The 22,390-nt window shown below is 49.8% G+C and overlaps 1 protein-coding gene across 30 annotated transcripts in view; it reads right to left on the minus strand.

Annotated features, from left to right (window-relative positions):
- Positions 1–22,390, minus strand: part of CAMK2G (calcium/calmodulin dependent protein kinase II gamma) — a 62,195-nt gene that overhangs the window by 16,843 nt on the left and 22,962 nt on the right. For 16 of the 30 annotated variants that reach the window (XR_004176978.1, XM_003903755.3, XM_009214644.3 and 13 more), the window contains 8 exons: positions 20,173–20,245; positions 19,925–20,027; positions 19,080–19,163; positions 18,532–18,626; positions 17,766–17,888; positions 13,318–13,401; positions 13,029–13,071; positions 8,329–8,372 (listed from right to left, as the gene is read on the minus strand). Coding sequence is in view for 27 of the 30 variants with exons in the window: in XM_003903755.3 (XP_003903804.1) it covers positions 8,329–8,372; positions 13,029–13,071; positions 13,318–13,401; positions 17,766–17,888; positions 18,532–18,626; positions 19,080–19,163; positions 19,925–20,027; positions 20,173–20,245 (649 nt within the window). In the remaining 3 variants the exon portion in view is untranslated. Of the gene's footprint in view, positions 1–8,328; positions 8,373–10,398; positions 10,462–13,028; positions 13,072–13,317; positions 13,402–17,765; positions 17,889–18,531; positions 18,627–19,079; positions 19,164–19,924; positions 20,028–20,172; positions 20,246–22,390 lie in introns of all 30 variants that reach the window. The other 14 variants (XR_004176977.1, XR_004176976.1, XM_009214646.3 and 11 more) reach the window with 1 other exon arrangement.

A 22,390-nucleotide genomic window follows, 5' to 3' on the forward strand; every position in this document is an offset into this window, starting at 1 on the left:
ACTGCTCCTGCTCTCAAGGGGCCAGCATTCTTTAGAAGGCATTTTCAAGGATTATTATTATAATCAATGAAAGAGGCTACAGATATTGACAATGGTCCATAATTTAGAATTAGATCTAAAGGAAAAGAAAAACCTAAATATAGTTAAGCCTCTTTTACATTGGCCTTTTATTTATTTATTTATTTATTTATTTATTTATTTATTTTTTAATGGAGTCTCGCTCTGTTGCCTAGGCTGGAGTGCGGTGGCGTGATCTCGGCTCACTGCAACCTCCGCCTCCTGGGTTCAAGCAATTCTCCTGCCTTAGCCTCCTGAGTAGCTGGGATTACAGGTGCCCACCACCACGCCCCGCTAATTTTTTGTATTTTTAGTAGAGACCGGGTTTCGCCATGTTGGCCAGGCTGGTCTCAAACTCCTGACCTCAGGTGATCCACCCGTCTGGCCTCCCAACGTGCTGGGATTACAGGCGTGAGCTACCGCGCCCGGCCTTACAGTGGCCTTTTAAATATGCTCAAATATGAGATTTTACTTCTAAGATTATCCCTCAAAAAGAGAGAGTTCCCTTATATTCATATATATAACATAGGTAGCTGTGTGTGTGTGTGTGTGTGTATCTCCTTATCCCTTTACCCAACTAAAGTGTTACTGCTTTCAGGAAGGTTCTTATCTTATGTCTCTTTAGAATTTCCACGGTACCTAGCAACATGCCTTATAGTTAGCATACAGGCCACGATCGATCGTTTGCTGAGTAAGCTGGGTTTGCGGACGTTGGTTTTCCCCAGGCTAAAGAAGAGCATAGGTTTCTAACTTGCACTGAATCACAGCAGCAAGAACTCTATGCAGGCACTCACTCACCAGGCCCAGGCTTGGTTCTGGTGATTTTCAGGGCCCTGTTGTCAAAGGCCATTGCAGGATCTTGACTTAAAGCAGATTTTTGACTAATGGGGAATAAGTTCTCAGCCTTCTCCTGGCTGGCTCTATTTTTCCTAAATTGTCCTGCATGAGAACCTGAGATCACCTTTTTCCAAAGACTGTTTCTCAGGTTAGTGAACATTTTTCAATTTCCTTGTCCATCCTTTCAGGGATTTGCCCTTAGCCATGCATAGCTGGGCTCCTTCTGAACCAGCACACTACCACATTGTCTAAATGTGAAGTCTTTTTATTATTTTTTTTAGAGATAAGGTCTTGCTCTATGGCTCAGGCTGAAGTACTGGCATGATCACGGCTCACTGTAGTCTCAACCTCCTGGGCTCAAGGGATCCTCCCGCTTCAGCCTCCTGAGTAGCTAGGACTACAGGTGCACACCACCATGCCTGGCTAAATGCCAGATGATTTCTAAAGAATCATATCTCACTTTTACTTAAAAACTGTATATTTATTTAAAATTTTAAGCTGGAAAAGGGTTCAAACCTCTTTCCCATACTTAATTTAAACAAAATAATTCAAATAGTACTTAGGGAAATAACTTTCTTTTTTAAAGATAGGATGGCCATTCTGGCCTTGGGACTAGCAGAAGGCACGAGTTGTCCTACCCTCTCAGGATCTGAGAGTTTGTGGCCTCTTCAGTCTTATCCTCACAAGTGGCTCTTACTCTTCCACAGACCCTGGGTCACTGGCATCCACCTTCAAAGAAATCTAAATAGAAGCCAAGTCCCCCAAATCAAGAGCACAAGATAGACTAGCTGCTCAAACCAATGCTAGTATTTCGAACATCTTGCAGAAAGCTTCTGAACAGTTAAAAAGAAATTGCTCTATGGACACTTAAGCGGTAGGAATTGAGGAGGGGGAGTTGGGAAGGGAAGATGGGATCTAAAAGAAGAATCCATGATGCTGAAAGCTCAAGACCGTCTGAGCTACGTCACAGGCCTCCCTCATAACATTGATCAAAACCTTGACTTTCAGGAGAGCCTGGAAAGGTCAGACTCTTTTGCTTTGTCCTCTCCTTTTCATTTGTCACCCCTTTGATGCAGCCACAACATCAGTTGTTATTTACCTGTTTCATATTATAAAAGGACTGCAGCCACAACACAAGCAATTTGGAAAACAGAAGGGGCATGGGAAAACCACTCATACTCCTAGCAAAATCTTCCAGTCTGTTTAAAAAATGCAGTCAGCCGGGTGTTGTGGTTCATGCCTGTAATCCCAGCACTTTGGGAGGCCAAGGCAGGTGGATCACGAGGTCAGGAGACCGAGACCAGCCTGGCCAACATAGCAAAACCCCGTCTCTACTAAAAATACAAAAATTAGACGGGTATGGTGGCACGTGCCTGTAGTCCCAGCTACTTGGGAGGCTGAGGTTGGAGAATTGTTTGAACCCGGGAGGCGGAGATTGCAGTGAGCCAAGACCGCGCCATTGCACTCCAGCCTGGGTGAGAGTGAGACTCCGTCAAAAAAAAAAAAAAAACAAAAAACAAAAAGAAAGCAATCTTTTAAGATATCATTATAGGCCAGGCGTGGTGGCTCATGCTTATAACCCCAGCACTTTGGGAGGTCGAGGCGGGCGGATCACCTGAGCTTAGCAGTTCAAGACTAGCCTGGGCAACATGGTGAAACCCCGTCTCTACTAAAAACACAAAAATCAGCTGGGCGTGATGGCACATGCCCATATTCCCAGCTACTCAGGAGGCTGAGGTGGGAGAATCACTTGAGTCCAGGAGGTGGAGGTAGAAGCGAGCCGAGATCACACCACTATGCTCCAGCCTGGGGGACAGAGTGAGACCCTGTCTCAAAAAACAAAAAAAAATATATCGTTATAACATACAATAATACAAGCATATGCCCTATCTCTTTTCTTTTTTTTTTTTTTTTTAATTGAGATGGAGTCTTGCTTATGTTACCCAGGCTGGACCTCCTGGGTTCAAGCAATTCTCCCACCTCAGCCTCACAAGTAGCTGGGATTAACAGGCATGAGCTGTCACACCTGGTATTATGCTTTACTTTAAAAAAAAAAATAGTATTTTTTTAAAAATTCTGATAACAGTAGTGCACAATCTAGATGAAAAATGTAGGATACAGAAAAATGTATAAGAAAAAAAGTTTCTCAAATTCCCATCACCTGGTGAAGTTACTGTTGACACTTCAGTGGGCTTTCTACCAGTCCCTTTTTTATCCACATATTATATACTGAATAAATATCTACAAACACATTTCTTCAAACCAAATTTAGATGATAATGTATGTACTCCTTTATTTATTTTATTTTTTGAGACAGAATCTTGCTCTGTCACCAGGCTAGAGTGCAGTGGCGCGATCTTGGCTCACTGCAACCTCCAACTCCCTAGTTCAAGCGATTCTCCTGCCTCAGCCTTCTGAGTAGCTGGGATTACAGGCAAGTGCCACCATGCCCAGCTAATTTTTGTACTTTTAGTAGAGACAGGGTTTCACCATGTTGGCCAGGCTGGTCTTGATCTCCTGACCTCGTGATCCGCCCACCTTGGGCTCCCAAAGTGCTGGGATTACAGGTGTGAGCCACGGTGCCTGGCTTGTCTGTACTCCTTTATATGCCACTTCCTTCACTTAATATAAAACATTTCTGCACTTTTTCACTTAAACATCCCTATAGTCATGAAAATTAATATTTTGTAATAGTTTATTACATAGATTTCCTATAATTATTTAGTCATTTATTGGCTTTTAAAAGATCTTTTTATTTTTAAATTTAAAAACATTTTTAAGAGTTGAGGGTCGGCCGGGCGCGGTGGTTCAAGCCTGTAATCCCAGCACTTTGGGAGGCCGAGACGGGCGGATCACGAGGTCAGGAGATCGAGACCATCCTGGCTAACACAGTGAAACCCCGTCTCTACTAAAAAATACAAAAAAAATAGCCGGGCGAGGTGGCGGGCGCCTATAGTCCCAGCTATAGGGAGGCTGAGGCAGGAGAATGGCGTGAGCCTGGGAGGCGGAGCTTGCAGTGAGCTGAGATCCGGCCACTGCACTCCAGCCTGGGCGACAGTGCGAGACTCCCTCTCAAAAAAAAAAAAAAAAAAAAAAAAGAGTTGAGGGTCTCACTATGATGCCCAGCTGGCCTCAAATTCCTGGGCTCAAGCAATTCTCTCCTGCCACAGCCTCCTGAGTAGCTGGGACTACAGGTATGCACCACTGTGGCTGGCTCCTTACTGGCTTTTCAAATTGTCTCCAATCTCTTTTTTTCTTCTTTTTTTTTTTTAAACAGAGCCTCATTCTGTAACCCAGGCTGGAGTGCAGTGGTGTGATCCTGGCTCACTGTAACCTCAACCTTCTGGGCTCAAGCAATCTTCCCACCTCAGTCTCCCAAAGTAGCTGGGACTACAGGCACGTTCCACCAAGCTCGGCTTTTTTTTTTTTTTTTTAGAGATGGGGTCTCACTACATTTCCCAGGCTGGTCTCAAACTCCTGGGTTCAAGCAATCCTCCCAACTTGGCCTCACAAAGTGCTAAGATTACAGGCATAAGCCACTGTGCCCAGCCTCCAATCTTTTCAGTTATAAATAATGTCATGTTCAACATTTTTCTGCTTTTAGCTTTTCCCTATTTTGAATTATTTCTTTAGGAAAAACTCCCAGAAGTAGAATTAACAGGGTAAAAGAGGTAGAAGCATTTTTATGGTTTTGACACGCAGGCTGTTTTAGAAAGGACCATTCTGGTTTTCACTATCATCACTAGCTAAAGAGTCCAAAAATGGCACCTTGTTTCAATTTGCATTTCTCTGATACTAGTGAGGCTAGAAAGTTTTCCACATTTGTTATCCAGTTCTACTTCCTCGTTTTCAGGTTGTCAGTTTATTTTCTTTGATCATCTATCTACTGTTTTTTGTTTGTTTGTTTTGAGATGGAGTCTTGCTCTGTCCCCCAATCTGGAGTGCAGTGGCGTGATCTTGGCTCATGGCAACCTCTGCCTCCCAGGTTCAAGTGATTCTCCTACCTCAGCCTCCCGAGTAGCTGGGACTATAGGCATGTGCCACCACACCCAGCTAATTTTTGTATTTTTAGTAGAGACGGGGTTTCACTATGTTGGCCAGGATGGTCTCGAACTCCTGGCCTTGAGTGATCGGCCTGCCTCGGCCTCCCAAAGTTCTGGGATTACAGGTATGAGCCACCGTGCCCAGCCTCTACTGGGTTTTAAGAGGAATTATTTGTTACAGAAACTCTTTCAATAAAAATATCAACCCCTCCCATCACAACTGCTATGAATATGCGGTTGGCCTTTTAATTTTGGGTGGTCACTAGCCTCTGGTTCCCACCATAATACTGAAGCTCTTTTCTCAAAAGAATGTGGCATAAAACTTATTTACTGAGCACGTATCAGGGTCAGACACATAACACATTGCAGGGCTAGGTTCCCCACACATGTCCTCATTTAGAGCCTTTACCTAATGATGTGTCTGCCCAGCCCTCATCCTCATGGTTCCTGGAAGAGCTGCTGCTGCTGCTGCTACACGTCTGTTTTTCCCCTACCTCTCTGTCCTGCCTCCATTTCTTTGCCGACTCTTGTTCCAGCCCTTTCTTAAGACATAACCCCGAAATTTTGCCTTTACCAGACTCTCAAACCTTCATGTGCTTTGGATGCATGAAAGTGTTAAAATTCACAGATTCTGCCTCCCAGCCAAGGCCTCCAGAATATGAATTCCAAGCTGGGCCCTGGATGTGCATGGTTTGAGCTGGCTCCTTGGGCTAATCTTACATGGCTGCACATGACCTTCATCTTTGAGACCAGTAGTATCTAGAAAGGTTGGCTGGAAACTTGTTCTGTAATGGTGCCTGTATCCATCCTCTCCCCTCCACCTCAGCAGTCACTGCTTTATTTCAGGTCTCATTTTACGCAATTGCTCTTCCCTTCAGCCATAAAGAAGATACTGAAGTTCCCAGAATCATCATGCTGTTTCAGCCTCGTGTATCTTCACATGCACTCTTCCCTCTGCCTGGACTATCCCTCCCCGCCTGTTTGCTCCTTAACCCAGCAAAATCCAGCTACTCCCTCAAGCTCAATTCCTGGGCTGTCTCCTTCCGGAAGATTCCTGTCCTGGTTTGGATGTTTATCTGTCTGCTCCCCCAGCACCTGCCGGGTGCACACCTCCCTGAGACCTTAGCAGACTGCAGAGAACCAGTAGCTGCCTTGTGTCTCTCCCACTGTGAACACTTTAAAAGGTGGATTAAGTTTTGCCTTCCCAACTCCCAGGGGCATGGCAGGTATCTTTTTTTTGGTTATTTTTTGAGACAGGGTTTCACTCTGTCACCCAGGCTGGAGAGTGGAGTAGCTTGATCTTGGCTCACTGCAGGCTTGAATTCCCTGGGCTTAGGCAATTCTCTCACCTCAGCCTCCCAAGTAGCTGTGACTACAGGTACACATCACTATGCCCAGTTAATTTTTTTTTCCCCCCACAGACAAGGTTTGGCCTAGGCTGGTCTCGAACTCCTGGACTCAAACAATCCTCTTGCCTCAGCATCCCAAAATGCTGGGATTACAGGAGTGAAGCCACTGCACCCGGCTTGCCAAATCATTTCTATCAGCACTCTCACCATAGCTTCCCTGCTCCATAGCCTACGGTATTTCCCACAGTCTGACACAGAAACTTCCAATTCTGCCTGATAACACTGATCCAACCATATTTTTGACATCCCTCTACCACACACCCTGTGTTCTCATTGGGCAGAGAACATCAATATGTATAGGAGAACCCATACACATATAATTTGTTGTTTTTAAGTTACAGAAATGGCATGTTCTTTTCTTTTCTCTTTTCTTTATTTTCAGATGGAGTCTTGCTCTGTTGCCCAGGCTGGAGTGCAATGGCGCAACCTTGGCTCACTACAACCTCCGCCTCCTGGGTTCAAGCCATTCTCCTGCCTCAGCCTCCCGAGTAGCTGGGATTACAGGCACTGGCCATTATGACTGGCTAATTTTTGTATTTTTGTAGAGACAGAGTTTCACCAGGTTGGCCAGGCTGGTCTTGAACTCTTGACCTCAGGTGATCCACCTGCCTTGGCCCCCCAAAGTGCTGGGATTACAGGAGTGAGCCACGAAGCCTGGCACATATTCTTAATTTAAAGAAAACATATAGCAGAAAGTAAAACTGCAAAGTGAGTCTCACCTATGTCCCTGCAGCTTTCTCCAGTAAGCTCTCTCCTATGAGCTTCCTGGACTAAACCATCTCACGTGGGTCCACTAGCAGCGCTCAGATGACTCCAGGGCACGGCCCCCTTCCTATGGCGACTGAAAGCCACACCCGCTCTTACACCTCTGTTATGTACCCCTCAGAACAGAATGCTGCATGGACCTCTGACGGACAGGTACTTATTAAACACTCTCTCCAACTAAACCTGCCCCTTTTCCTCACCTGGCTCCATCCATCTAGCTCAGGGGCAGAGCTTGGGGACTGCACGATGCCCCCAGCTCCATGTCAGAGGGTGTGCGTGGAGCCCAAGCTCCCCTGCAAGGAGTGGAAGGACAGAGAAGCAGGCATGCAGAGAATAAGGGAAAGAGGAGGGAGTGGGGAGGGAACGGGGCGCATGTGTTTATCTCAGCTGTGGACGCAAGATCTTGGGAAAAGGTCCAGTGAAAATCTAGTCTAGAGTGTAAGTTGGGAGGCTTCAAGATAGCATGAGCTCCTACCCAATGCCCTAGCCCCAGGATCCTTTCTGTCCCCAAAGCATCTACAGAATGTCTTGGGCCCTGTGGGTAGCCCCAGCCACCTCTCCTCTACCTTGGCCAAGCAGCCATTCCCAGCAGGGCTCCTGGTGAGTCCCAGGTCCCTCCTCTTGCCCCAGTCCCATGGGAAAAGCTCCCTCACCCAGTGGGAACAAGCCGTGATCCACCATGGCCCTTGCCTTTTCCTGAGGAGCCTATGCATCAAGAAAGCTCGAGGCTCTGGCACTCAGTGGGATCTGAAAGTGTTGTAGAGAGAAGGAAAAAGACCAAAAGGAGAGTGGTTTCAGGTTCCAAGCCCCATACCCTGCCTAAATCACTCAGTCAAACTTGGCTTTCACTTGATTAAAAGGGTTTGTGATAAAAAGGAAAAAAAGAAAGATAACCAAATGACCTAAAAAACCCAGAGTCAAGCCCTGGAGATGAAGCATCCGTGTGGAAGTCAGGTTCCGGATTCAGCTCTGGTATAAACTATGATTTGGATCACTTCCCCTGAGTCATTCCCATCCAGCTAGGGCCAGGAAAAATACCTCCCTACTTCCCTCTCAGGCCAGCGAAACCTTCTGTTCTGAGCACAAAGGCATCTGGTTTAAAGCAGACTAGCAAGAATAGGAAGATTCCCTGGGAAAGGCGGAACCAGGTGCCAAGAATTCCCATAGTGACTGCGGGGATAAAGAAGTCAGTCTGTTCAGAGGCTGGAGACACTTACCTTGACACCGCCATCCGACTTCTTGTTCAATAGGCTTTTGGCAGCTGTGAAAACAAAGAGGAAAATCAAGTCTCCTGCACTGTACCCTCTCCCCCACCTGAAGTCCGGCAGCCAGATCCACAAGAGAGTGCTGTGTCTGACAAGGGGGCCAAGGATCTCCCGAAACCCCCGAAAGAGGCACTTCCTCTAGCCTCTTGGCAAGAAGGCGATCTCAAGTGGCGTCAGAGCCCTCAGGGTGGCACCTCAGGATCTCCTCTGCAGGAAAGAGGGCATGGATGCACGGCACTTAGAGGAGAAACCATGCTCAGTACTGGAGCTGCCTGGGACACTGGGGACTCTGCCTTTGACAGCTTCCACCCAGGCCTGGAAGCAGAGTGCCAGGGTGAAAGGGTGAGGGCTCCATCCCTAGGTGCCATGGCAGTTCTCTGGATGGCCAAACTGCAAGGATGCAAGACATCTCCTGAGTGTTCTCAAGAAGCAGAGTGTCACAGTTCACACAGGAGACCAGAGGACAGACAGACACAGATACAGAAACCAGGACCACCTACAGGAGGGTTTTGCCAGGGGGTTGAAGCCTTCACTGGGCAGGTCCTCACCAGGTTCACTGGGTCCTAGCTGCCACCCTTTTCCCCAGTGTCCACTCTCTGGACCCGTGAGCAGGAAGGACTGGGCAGAATAATGAGCTGTCAAACAGATTCTAGCCAGGCATGGGGTGACGCTCCAGGCTGATGAGCTCTGTGCCAGAAGGCTGGTGATACCAGTTGGCCACAAAAGGCCACAGGAAGGCAGCAGACAGTGGGGAGGAGAGTCTGGGAGGCACAGGGAGATGGAATCAGCCCAACTGTCTGATCCACCTGGACTGCCTGCCTTGGGTTTTTATCTTGGTTCCACCACTTGCCAGCTGTGTGACCTTTGGTGAGTTACTTAACCTCTCTGAGCCTCAATTTCTTTATCTATAAAATAGGATAAAGTAGGGTCGACATCACAGAACAGTGGTGGGAATCCAGTGGGATTATGCATGAAAAGCACTTAGCAGAGTACCTGGCATATAGCAAGTACTCAGTAAGTGTCCACCATCGTTGTCACTATTGCTGCCACCCTCCTGCCCTTTGGGTAGCCATTCCTCCCCAATCTGTGTTCCCTCTCTCTCCAGTGAGACTAGGGGTCCTCCCATTACAAGAATTCTGGCTCCAGAAAAAGGTCTTTGATCTTATGTTGTGCTGGGTTTGAATGTTGTTTTTTAAATGTGTTGACTCCTGTGCCTGACCTACCACTGTCTAAGTGCTTTCCATTCACCAGCCAGCTCTCAACACTGGTTGCCCATTAGGATCACCTGGGAGCTTAAAAAAGCATATAACCTATCCTATCCCCAAGGCTCTGATTTTATTGTCTGGGGTGGGCTCCTGGCATTAAGACTTCTTATGAGCTCCCAGGTAACGGCTGTACTGCACAGGCGGGGCTGAGAGCCTTCGACAGGGTGATCTTAAGAACCACCATGTAATATATCATCCCCGTTGGGGAGGTGAGGACACTAAGGCTGGGAGAGCTGATGTGACTCGCTCAGGGTGTGGCAAGGCTAGGATCTGAACCCAGGAACAGCTGGCTCTGAGGCTTCTGCACTCTGGAGCCTTTCAGACCTGGAGGCCTGAAAGCGCCAGACTTCACAATTTTGAGGGGCGCAGCTCCTCCGTGGGGTCTTAAACAGTGCTGCGGAAGTCTAGTCCTAGCACCAGGCAGCTCAGGGCAATGCCCAGCACTGTCTCTGAGGGCCCACTGTCGGCTGCGACCCTCCCAGGGCGTCGGGCTCTTGGCAAGTTTCCCGCTGCCCGGCTCCACGCCCCCAGGCTACTGCCCCCTGAGTTGGCAAGCGCCCAGCATGCATGGCTGGTTAGGGGGCTCCGTAACAACAATGCGCTTGCAGATGCCAAGTTAGGTAGTCCATCCGGCATGCCCATCTCAGCCCGCAAGCATGGGACTCGCCTCCCTGGTGAGTGGGCCTGGCATGCTGGCCCTCCTGGTGGGGTGGCAGGGGGCCGAGGCAGGCGGTCGGGGAGGACTCATGCCACGTACCTTGCCCGGCCAGGCCGGCGGCGCTCGCGGCAGGCGAGGCGGGGGCGGAGCTCTGCCTGCCAACTGAGGGGATACAGTCTCTCAGTGCACAGAGCCCCGCAAAGCCACGGGGCCGTCAGCAGCGAGCATGCCCCAGCGCAAGGCGCAGCCCAGGCGGCGTGGCCAAGCCAGCCGAGCTGGGGGAGCAGAGCGCCGAGGGCAGGCCGAGGAGGCAGGCACAGCCAGCCCTGCAGCAGTCTGGGAGCCTGGGAGGACCGGGCTGGGCCAGGGCATAGGGAACACTGCATCCCCACCAGATGGAGAGGGCAGCAGTGCCTGTCTCATGACCCCCTCAGGGGAGGGTCCATGGCGAAGTGCTTGAGCCGGTGAGAGGCAGGTGCCCCTTCTCAGGTAGCCCGGCCCTAGCTTAAGGCTGTGATGAAAAGCTCTCCCTTTTAGTCCTTCCCTCTTTAGAAGCTAAATGAGCCCACAATGAGTGAGCCGGGGGCGCAGAGCAGCCCTCTCCCCTCTCTACATCCCACACACTAGAGGGATGGTGTGTGAGACCCAGGGAGGGTCTGTGGCCCTTGTGCAACTAAGTTTACTGGCGGGCCCCAGCTCCATGCCCCCCAGCCCCTCAGAGACACAGGTCCCTGTCTTAAGGGAGGTAGCCGGGAGAGGCAGCATTTTCAGTCTGTGTGTCGCAGTGTGCTGAGGGAGAAGGTACCCAAGAGATAAGCCCCAGAAAGAAAACAAAGGCTGCTGAAGCAATACACTCTGGAGGCCCCAATTCGCTGTTAGCCAAACTGCTAGAGTCCAGGCTGAGCCACATCTCCTATTGGAGGTCAACTGAAAAAACAGCCCTAGGGAAATATATCGGTGCCCTTCCTTCTTGATTGCATCCATAGACACCTCTTTCTGCAGAAGCTTCCGGACAGACTCTGTCCTCACCTGTCCCAGAGTCAGGGCAGAAGAGGACATCCTGGAATGCTTGCGGCATTGTTTGTCTCCTCTGACCCAAGGCAAAGTGAGCTCAAAGGCCAGTCTAAGTCTGGCCAATAAGAACACGAGGCGCTATAGGGATGAATAAAATGCTTTGTCCTAACACTCGATTTCCTGAAACCAGGATGCCAGTTTCCTGAAATGGAGGGGGAGGCTGACATGGAGGCCCGGGGCCACAAGACAGGGCCCTTGCTATTGACTGGCCGGGCTAAAAGAAAAGCAGCATTCTGACTTCACATTTCTTCAACTTAGAGGGTAGAGAGGACAGAGCTTCACTCTAGGGGCAGCACAGAAACGCCTTTAAATGTCCTCTGGAAAGGCTCGTAGACCCAAAAAGTAGAAGCTGCGTCATTAAAGCATAAGAAGCAGGGCGTGGGACTACAGTTGCAACTCCACCGGAGGCAGCCAGCCACGCTTCCCCGTTCCCATCTGCGAGAGGTGGATCCAGACCACAGTATGCCCGTCGTGGATACCCACGACACAAGATCAAGCCCCAAACCAGTGTCAAAGGAGGCCTGAGGCAGGGTACCACCAGCCCAGGCTTACTATCCAGCCCTGGCCTTCCAGAGCTCCATGGCTCTCAGGCTACACTACCAAGCCCTAGGCCTCCCTGCCTGCAGCATCCTCACAGCCAAGGCCCTTGGGGTTACCTGGAGCCAGCGCAGGTGAGCCCATCAGCACGGATACTCAGAAGCGGCTCCCACTGAGTGGTGGTTTAGGCTCCCACACAACCCCCTTTCCATGGTGGTGCAGAGGGGAAGCAAGGGAGGGAGTCTTATTATGGGAAGGAGAAGGGGTGTCTTGAACCAAAACAGTGAGGCAAGGGATTAGAGGGAGGGAGGACCAGAGGAGATGGCAAGCTGGGCAGAGCCCTCTCTGTCTTCAGTCTCGACATTAATCTTTTCCTCACAAAAAAGCCACTGTGCTTCCCAACTGAAGGCAAACAATAATAGGGGCTGGGGTAAGGGTGGGGGCAAGAGGGGAGTGGAGTGTCTTGCATCTTAAAAAGAAATGTCAAGTGTGATTTACAAATTATTGGTCCCACCTCTCCCAATTCTTCATGCAAATTTAAGCAAGTTCCTTTCCCTTTCTCCTGCTGGTCTTTATTTCTTCACTTTTATAGCTAGCATCATAGGGAATATTTTAAGCACAAGTCACCACAAAAGGTTTAAACATCTGGAATAATTTCTATTAGTCATCTCCACTTGGGCAAAATGAAGTAAGAGATCATCCCAGCAGGCAAATGAATGGTGGCAATTTGGCAATTGAGAAGACTCGCTGTACCTCATCTCTCTTTTCTTCCCCCAGCACATTCTCCAAGATCCTAGAGTGGCTACAATCTGTAAAGTGCTGAGAGTCTTCAGAGAGTTAAATAAGAATCCAGAGAAACAAGGTACATAAGCAAGGTGGGCAGGCTACTCCTTGGGAAGTTCTAGGAAATAGAATTCACAAATGTGAGTCCAGCCCCTGAATCTCAGGAGCAGGACTCAGCAGCAGCAGCAGCAGCCCCTCAAAACAGGATCCTCACTCGCCCTGGTCAAGGTGTGGCCCAGGACGCCGAGGAAACCCAGCAGTGCCTGGGATGGCAACAGCCCATTCCTGACCCACTCACCTCGGCATAATCAAAGTACACAGCTGGGAAAACATACCTGAGAAGTTCCTGGAGACAAGCATGGTTGTGAGGATGGCACCCTGGGGAAAGAGGAAGGTCCTGTGAATTCACTGAGACCCTAGAAAAGGGCAGGCTGGTCTTAGGCAAAGGCAGGTCCAGGATAGAGCCTGAAGACATCAGGCCTCTGGGCCCCCTCCCCTGTGACATGTACAACCTTCAGAGCCCAGCTCCAGCCAGGAGGGGAGCTTCCTTCTGTAATGGGGCAGGAGCCACACTTGTGCAAGGCATGATGTCAAGGAGGCTGGCAGCCCAGAAATGACACTCACCTTCAGTTTTCTCCGGGCGTTGAACTTGCGCAAACACTCCACAGTCTCCTGACGATGCATCATGGATGCCACCGTGGATCGTTGCTAGAAACCAAACAGACAGGCTGTGAGCCCCAGCCCAGATCCTCTGCCCCTCCCACAGTCCTGGTACCAACACCATGTCCAGGACAGGGTCATGCACTCAGCCACCCCAGAGTTGCTCTGAAGATGATATGAGGTCACAGATAACACTTTAGAATAAAAGCACTACCCCAAACTCAAGGTTACAAAGGACAACATGAATGTGAGAACGCCGTAACTGATGCTAGATGGGCTGCTGAGAGCACGTCCTATTCTTCCTTGGGAAACGGAGGCTATGGAACAGAAGAGTACCCTGGGGGCTGTGATCCTCATTCAGTTACTCCTTAGGCAGCTGCTTACTGAGCACCTACTGCGTTCCAGATGCTCAGCAGCGAGAGAACGGCAGGGTTCCTGCTCTCTACAGAGGACGTTCCTTCCTTCCAAGAGCCCCTCTCAACACACACCCAGCAAGGTCCTGAATGAAGCCGTGATCCCAGAAGCTAAGGATCGTCACCTTGAAGCATCAATTCTTTTCATCATTCTGGATGGAATTTTTTTTTTTTTTTTCCAACGGAGTCTCACTTTGTCATTCAGGCTGGAGTGCAGTGATGTGATCTCGGCTCGCCGTAGCCTCCGCCTCCCAGGTTCTCCTGTCTTGGCCTTCTGAGTAGCTGGGATTACAGGCACATCCTACCACACCAAGCTAATTTTTGCATTTTTAGTAGAGATGGGGTTGGCCATGTTGGCCAGGCTGGTGGTCTTGAACTCCTGACCTCAAGTGATCCGCTCGCTCACTTCGGCCTCCCAGAGTGCTGGGATTACAGGTGTGAGCCACCGTGCCCGGCCTTTTTTGGATGGAAATTTGTCTTCAGTGAATTTACTGCTAACTTCCTGGCCTCCTTAAACAGAGTCCATGGGACATAGTCTACATTTCCTCGATGACTCAGTTGTCAATACCAGCATCAATTATTATGTAATTTCAGAATATAGTGATGTCCTCAGGGGCTCAAGATACACAGGACTGTAGAGGGTAGGGCCTGCAAAAATGACCCCAGAACAGAATACTTCCCCCATTCTTGGGTGCCTGTTTCAGGTTGCTTGCCCTCTCCCCTTGCTGTTGCTGTCTTCACCAGCCTGTCAGAAAAACAAATCCTGGCACCTGCAGCCAGGTACCCACACCACCACGGGGCTTCCTCGTGATCCTTTCCCTCACCCTTGGCCCACTCTTTCCAGGTCCGGAGGCAACTCTCCCCACCTTCTCTACCTTCCCCAAGTCTCTCATTTTGCCTCCTCCTTGGTGTAAATTTCTCCAAAAGCAAAATGAGAGGTCATCAGCAAGAACCCCTTTCAGCTCAGACTCCCACTCAGAAAGCGATTTTCACCTGCCTCCACCCTAACAGGAGTCTCAGGGGGATCATGCCTCATGCCTGGGGTGGACCCCTTGCCCTTGGCTCAGGAGCTCCCTCTCTTTTTCTGCTATCCAAACCTTTGCTTCCCCAATTAGCCAGGATCTTCAACTCTTTTCCTTTGGACTAGATTCTTCTCCATAAATTATAGTTAAGCCTCTCCTTAAATTAAAAAAAAAAATTTTTTTTGAAACAGCATCTCACCCTGTTGCCCAGGCTAGGGTGCGGTAGCACAGTCATGGCTTATTGCAGCCTGCAACTCTCTAGGCTCAGGTGATTCTCTCATCTCAGCCTCCCAAGTAGCTAATTTAAAAAATTTTTTTGTAGAGATGGGGTTTTGCCATGTTGCCCAGGCTGGTCTCAAACTCCTGGGCTCAAGTGATCTACCCATCTTGGCTTCCCAAAGTGCTGGGGACTACAGGTGTGAGCCACCACGCCTTGCCAATATAATCTTTAAAAAGAATTTTTTTTTTTTAGAGGCAGAGTCTCCCTCTGTCACCCAGGCTGGAGTGCAGTGTCATGATCTTGGCTCACTGCAACCTCCACCTCTTGGGTTCTAGTGATTCTCATGCCTCAGCCTCCCAAGTAGCTGGGATTATAGGTGTGTACCAACATACCCAGCTAATTTTTTATATTTTTCATAGAGATGGGGTTTCACTATGTTGGCCAGGCTGGTCTCGAACTCCTGGCCTCAAGTGATCTGCCCGCCTTGGCCTCCCAAAGTGCTGGGATTACAGGTGTGAGCCTTACATTAAAAGCTCCCTCAGCCCATCCTAATCGAAGTAGCACCATTTATTTCCCACCTCACTGCCTAGCTCCCCATGCCCCTCCTCACCTTCACTCCCTCTTTGTCTCACTGAAAACAGGCTTCCATCTTTCTCTCCACTGTCTCAGTGAAATGATGAAACAATGGCATCTAATGGTCAGAGCCAGGGGATTCTTCCCCAACTTAATCAGGGACTCTTCTGCATCTGATTCCCGACGTTCCCTTACTGAGACCCCCTGTTTCTTAGTTTCTGGGTCTTCTGGAAGGTCTCACTCTCATTGTCCTTTGCTGGGCCCCCTAACTCTCCCTGTCATTTAAATGCTGGTGTGTAGTGGCCGTCTCGTCTCTACTACAGCAATACAAGCTCACCGTTAAGAACTCAACCAGCATAGGCACAGGCCCATCTATAGCATAGGAAGAGGCTATTTCTACAGCCTCACTACCAACTGCACAGAAATGACTACAACCTGGATTTCCAATTTTTAGCTTCTTTTCTAATCTCTAGGACCATATTTCTAACCACCCACTGGATGTGTCTGGCTGGAGGTTGCCAGACACCATACTCAGTAGGCACAAAATGAAAACCATCATCTTGTCTCACAAACAAGCTCCTCCTCTGGTTTTCTTCTGGGCCAATGAGGGTACAACTCTCTGCTCAGGGACCAACTTGAAACCTGGCCGTTCCCACAGATCCCTCTCTCTTCTTTGCTCCCCCAAATCCAACTGGAGAGAATTAAATCCTTTAGGTTCTCTCAAATATCTCTTGAATCTCAACACACTGCACCTTCCCCTATCCTTACCCTCCGCTGGGACCTCACCTGGTCTTGCTTAGACTATTATGACTATTAAAAAAGCCTCCTGAGCTCTCTGTCTCCAGCCCTTTTCTTTCAAAAATTTTCAATTCCCTTGTTTTTTTTTAAAGAGGTGGGGTCTGACCATCTTTCCCAGACTGGAGTACAAACACTATTCACAGGTGCAATCATAGCTCATTGCAGCCTCAAACTCCTGGGCTTATGATCCTCTTGCCTCAGCATCCCCAGTAGCTGAGACTATAGGCACGTGCCACCGTGCCTGGCAATTCATTTTTTATACAACTTTCAAAGTGTTCTTAAATGCAAATTTTGTTCCTTCTTTAAAACCCTTAAATGATTCCCTATGTTTCCAGAATAAAATCCAAACTCCTTAGGCAGAAACTTATATGTCAGGGAATCTTTTGCCTCATTCTCTTGCATTCTGATATTTGCAGCCTCATCGACAACCAAATAACTCAACATTCCTTTAATTCACCACACAGTTTCCCATAACCTCTTACCGTGCTAAACACTGCAGGTTAACGTTCTGAGGACCTCGTTATTTGCCAAGAACCAGGACAGGGGTGTCACCTCCTCCATGCAGCCTTCAGTAACCCCACTACCCACTAGGAACAGTAGGAGCTCCTGTACTCTCACTAGATTCTTGTACATACTTGTCACATTGTAACATGATTGCCTGTTTGAGTGCCTGTCTCCCTAGATGATCTTTGGGGGCAGGGACCATGCCTCATTCATCTTTGTATCTCCAGCACCCAGACGGTGACCAGCACCAAAGAGGTATTCAATAAACACAGAATGGACAGATAAATAATGCCTCGTGGTTGTCAAGATGCCTAACTTACCAAATCCTCTTTTTTGAAAGTAGACATTTCAGCTTGAAAGAATTGTGTATGAAAACAGAGTACGTCGCCCCAAACTGATAGCCTTAGGGGACTCTCCTAGGACTTCAGCACAGAAGCTTTATGCCTCACCTTCTATGCTTTTAATGACTCAGAGACCCCTTCTGTTGATTTGTTGGGTCTTGGTCCCTGTTCCATTGGAGTTGAGATCTGAGTATGAACCCCAGCTTGGGAATTCACTTTGGGTTTTGCTAGCTGCTTTCTATCACCAGCTACCTGGAGTCTGCAAGGGTCAACCTGATCCCTCATCTAAGAACAGAACCAATCCCAGTCTGACAGCCATGAGTAGGGGAGAGAGGAGTAGCGGCCCGCCAGCCCCCATCAGCCTCCCGAGTCTCCCTGGTGACATTTATTGACCCTGGCCCTCAACAGTCCTCTGCCCGCCTGCTCAGTTCTTGCTTGGGGCCCAGAATGAATCTCTGCTGGTAAGAGGGAGGAGGTGGTACCGAGGGCACATGGAGGGCTGACACCCCTGAGCTCCTTGGCCACTGGCAAAGATACTTACACAGACCCACGGGTGCTTGAGAGCCTGGTCAGCCGTGATGCGCTTTGCTGGGTTTATGGTCAGCATCTGGTTGATCAAGTTCTTGGCTTCAGGAGTTACCGTGTCCCATTCTGGTGATGGGAACTAAGGAGCAGGAACAGGGAGAAGAGGAATATGATATTGGTGAGCTTCACACCCTGAAACATTGGCTCTGTCTTCAACTCAACTCCTGTAATTGGGATACTCTGTGGTACCTAAAGCTGTGAACAGCAGAGTTGGAGAAGCCCTGGGGCTATCCCAGAACCCGTGTCAACTTAAAGACTGGGAAAGACAGACAGAACACTCATGGTTAGAACACCAGAATATCAGATCAGAGCAGGAAGGGGACTCCAACATTCTCTGGTTTAAGCCCAGCTCTCTACTTAGGAGGGAATGGAGGCTCAGCGATGTGTCCAAGGTGCCACTGCAGTGAAGGGAGTCTCCAGGCCTTCTGTCCCTGTGTTACATAGCACACCAATGAGGCTGCTCCATTCTTTGCAAGTAAAGATCAAAGGACTTTAGTGGGCTCCTCAGCTTTAGTTACAAAGAAGGCTGTGCAAAAGAAAGTTGCTCCCTGGGACATAGGGTGGCAAGAATTGGGCCCTGGATGCCCATCCCTGGGTCCTCAAAGTCCCCTGACACCCCCTGTATCACGTGACACACTAAACAAGCCTGCTCCCTTGGACAAAGCCCGAGGAGCAGGACATCTGCCCTTCCTGGCCTGGCTGCCCGGCTCTCTGGTCCTTACATCATAGGCTCCAGCCTTGATCTGCTGATACAGCTTGTGCTGATCCTCATCCCAGAAGGGAGGATAGCCCACCAGGAGGATATACAGGATGACCCCTACGAGACAGAACACACAGGTCATGGGGGTCAGTCGCCTACTTCCCTGAGGAACCAAGAAAAGCCATGCAGGGCTCAGAGCCACCTAGAAAGGCAGGGGCCATACCAGAGACAGAAGTGGATGCCAGCCAATAATGCTATGCTACCAGCCCCTCCTGCTATGCCTCACACTTCACGTCACCAAGTCACACCAGGGATTTCTTTAGGCACAACCCATCCTCTAGGGCGTGGGCAAATCCCTCTCCAAGAAGGATACAATGTCATCCCAGAAGCACTCAGGGAGGAGAGTGTGATGGGAACGGCCATCCCAGGGGCACTAGAGCAAACACTGTAATTTCACATACACCAGGCATGTATGTGTGACCCGCAAGGAATAGCGATGCCTCTTTCTTGCCATCATCGGAAGTTAAGGGCCCTTAACAGCGAAAAGCTGAGAGCGTGGAATGGGCTTACCGCAGGCCCAGATATCCACAGGTTTTCCATAGGGATCTTTCCTCAAGACCTCAGGGGACAAGTAACCTGGGGTTCCAGCAAAACCTGTAGCAGAAGAGAGGGCAGAGGCATACTGAACCCACTTTCTCTCTCGTTAAATCCACACCAATCATTTCCCCCAAGTCCCTTCTCATTCCTGCTGCTTTTGCTACATAAGCACTCAGCACATGGGCAGCAAGAGCTGACAGGCTGGGCTTCTTGTAATGCCTGGAGCCTGAACCAGAGGACAAAGCCGTATGCCTACCAGGAACTCCAGCTCCTTCCCAGAGGCAGCAAGAAAGCAGTGCTGACAACAGCTAGACTTGCTGTAATGAGTCATGTAGGGCCAAGAGAGATCTCTGCACCCTCCCACCCTCTGCCAGTCTCTGAGGAGGCCAGGACCATTAAGGGTCTGGCTTCTAGTTCGTCACTTTGGGAGGCCAAGGCGGGCAGATTTGAGACGGAGTCTTGCTCTGTCGCCCAGGCTGGAGTGCAGTGGCCGGATCTCAGCTCACTGCAAGCTCCGCCTCCCGGGTTTACGACATTCTCCTGCCTCAGCCTCCCGAGTAGCTGGGACTACAGGTGCCCGCCACCTCGCCCGGCTAGTTTTTTATATTTTTTTAGTAGAGACGGGGTTTCACCGTGTTAGCCAGGATGGTCTCGATCTCCTGACCTCGTGATCTGCCCATCTCGGCCTCCCAAAGTGCTGGGATTACAGGCTTGAGCCACCGCGCCCAGCCTTGGCTTCTAGTTCTAATAGAGGAAGGCCGATCAGGAAGAGGAGGAAGGGCGGGGGCTGCATTCTGGGAAGACAGGGTTACCCTTACCAAACCAAGCCTGCTGCTCTCCCTGTACTTCGATGGCTAGGCCAAAATCAGCCAGCTTGACAGCGGCACCCTTGCATTTACTCGCCAGCAGCAGGTTCTCAGGCTGCAGAAGGAACAGAGAGAACCTTGTGAGCACCCACCCTGCAGCCCAGAGGGAGCCTAGTTTGGACCTACGCAGTACCACTATCTGGCACCAGGTGGCGCCAACACTTCATAAGCAAAGGCAAGGAGGGGGGCCTGGGTAGTACCTTCAGGTCCCTGTGGACGATGTCATGCTGGTGGATGTGGTTAACACTCTCCAGAATCTGATGTATACAGTGGCTAAAAAAGCAGAAGGAAAACAAATGTTAGTGCAGGGTTAAACCACCTCATCCACAACCACACGCTGCAGACTAAGGCATGTGACAAGGGGCCATGGATTCACAGAGAATCACTTAACAGCCACTGGAACCTTAGACTCTGCACATCATCTTGGTCAACCTATTTAAAGAAAGAGGAAACCAAGGCCCAGGAAGATTCAATGGTTTCTCTAGGATCACCACTAGAATGGGTTCACCTCACCCCCTTTTGACTGGAAAGGTCTAACACAACCAATTCATTTCCAAGAGATCAGGAGACAGTCCAGAATGCTGAGGAAGATGAGACCATCCAACTCCTTCCTTCTTTCTCTTTCTCCATATAGTAACTTTGTTCTTGGAGAAAAGGTTTGTGCTGGTAACTTAGGAAGGAGAGCCCAACTAAACAACCTAAGCTACTTTGAGGGTGGGTGCACTCATTCATTCCCCTAAATGTTTACTGAGTGCCTAGGATATGAAGATGGACAAGACCCAACAGCTGCCCTGAGGTTTGGCACCCAGTAACGCAGCTAAAACAAGTATCTAGATGCCTTTAAGAAACAATTTACTTGAGAGCTTCCAAACAGGGCGCTTGAGGAGCACTTCTGATGATTTTGCATAGAGAAAAAAACCCAAAGTTACATTATTTTATTTATTATTTTATTTTTGAGACAGGGTCTCACTCTGTTGCCTGGGTTAGAGTGCAATGTCGTGAACACAGCTCACTGCAGCCTTGACCTCCTGGGCTCAAGCAATCCTCCCACTTCAGCCTCCCCAGTAGGCTGGGACCACAAGCATGAACCACTGTGCCCAGCTAATTTTTGTAGTTTTTGTAGAGACAAGGTCTCACCATGTTGCCCAGGCTGGTCTCAAACTCCCGAGCTCAAGTGATCCACTCACCTTGGCCTCTTAGTGTTGGGATTACAGATGTGAGCCACTGCGCCCAGCCACAGTCACACACGTAAATCAGACTGTCCACATTGCAAACCATCCTGCCATCCCTGTCATCAAACTCCTGGCAGGGAGTGGGGGCAGTCTAGAGCAATGGTTTTCAACTGGGAATGAATTTGCCCCCCGCCCCCACCAGGGGACATTTGGCAATGCCTGGAGAAATTTCTGGTTGTCACAACTGGAGGAGGGATGCCCCCCAGCATTTGGGGGGCAGAGGCCAAGGATGCTTCTAAATGTCTGCCACAATGCACAGGAGAGGCCTCACAGCAAGGAAGTACCTGGCCTAAAACGTTAGTAGCATCAAGGCTGAGGCACTTGGCCTAGAGCATAGACCCCTGTCATCAGGTACTATCTGGTATACTGAGCATGTCTGCAGAGCATCCCGGTGTATTGGGCTGGGTGGCCTGAACTTACTATTCCTAAAATCTGATGCTGGGGATCCCACAAGAACCAAGAGGTCGTACTGGGTCCCTGGGGGCTGAAACTCGGGCCTCTCCATAGGACACAGCCCAAGAGTGGGCCACAGAAACTTTAAGACTGAGCTATAGAGGCGAATCTCCACAGAGATGTATAATTAGAACAGAGCCGGGCTAGCAGGGAGCGCCTTCTGGCCAAAAATGGCAAAAGTGCGAAGTGTCCCAGCAGAGCCAGGCCAAGCCCACTGGTACAGTCACCCCCCTCAGGGCCCCCTCCCTACAGCTCTCCCTCCTCCCCGCAGGCTCCCTGAGCCATCACTGCCTCCTCTGTCTCAGAGCCTGGTCCTCCCCTGCTGGCACTGGAATTCATCTCCCCACTTGAGAATTCTTCCCGAGGCTGAAGCATCTGAAGTTGATCAGCAAACATTGGCCTCTCAGGGTTGAGAAATTCGTGAGGAAGCTGCACTCCCCCACTCTACAGAGGCAGCCAGAGCTGCCACATAAGCCAGATAAGCTGCAGGCAGGATGATCAAAACCAGGTTGTAGGGACATCATCGTCCGAGAAAAGCGAGGCTGGGGGAAGAGCCAAGGCGGGAAAGGCAGGCTGAACAGGCGCCTCAGAGTGTGGGTGAGGGAGGCACCAGGGATTCCAGGGAGGGCAGAGGCTGAGGTATGTGGCCAGGGAATGGTCCTCAAGTTGCAGGAGCCCCACGGCAAGGCCGGTCATGGTGGTCTAGGGACAAGGTGACAGAGGCTGAAAGTTC

Source organism: Papio anubis, chromosome 11 (assembly GCF_008728515.1).
Source record: "Papio anubis isolate 15944 chromosome 11, Panubis1.0, whole genome shotgun sequence".
Taxonomy (NCBI): domain Eukaryota; kingdom Metazoa; phylum Chordata; class Mammalia; order Primates; family Cercopithecidae; genus Papio; species Papio anubis.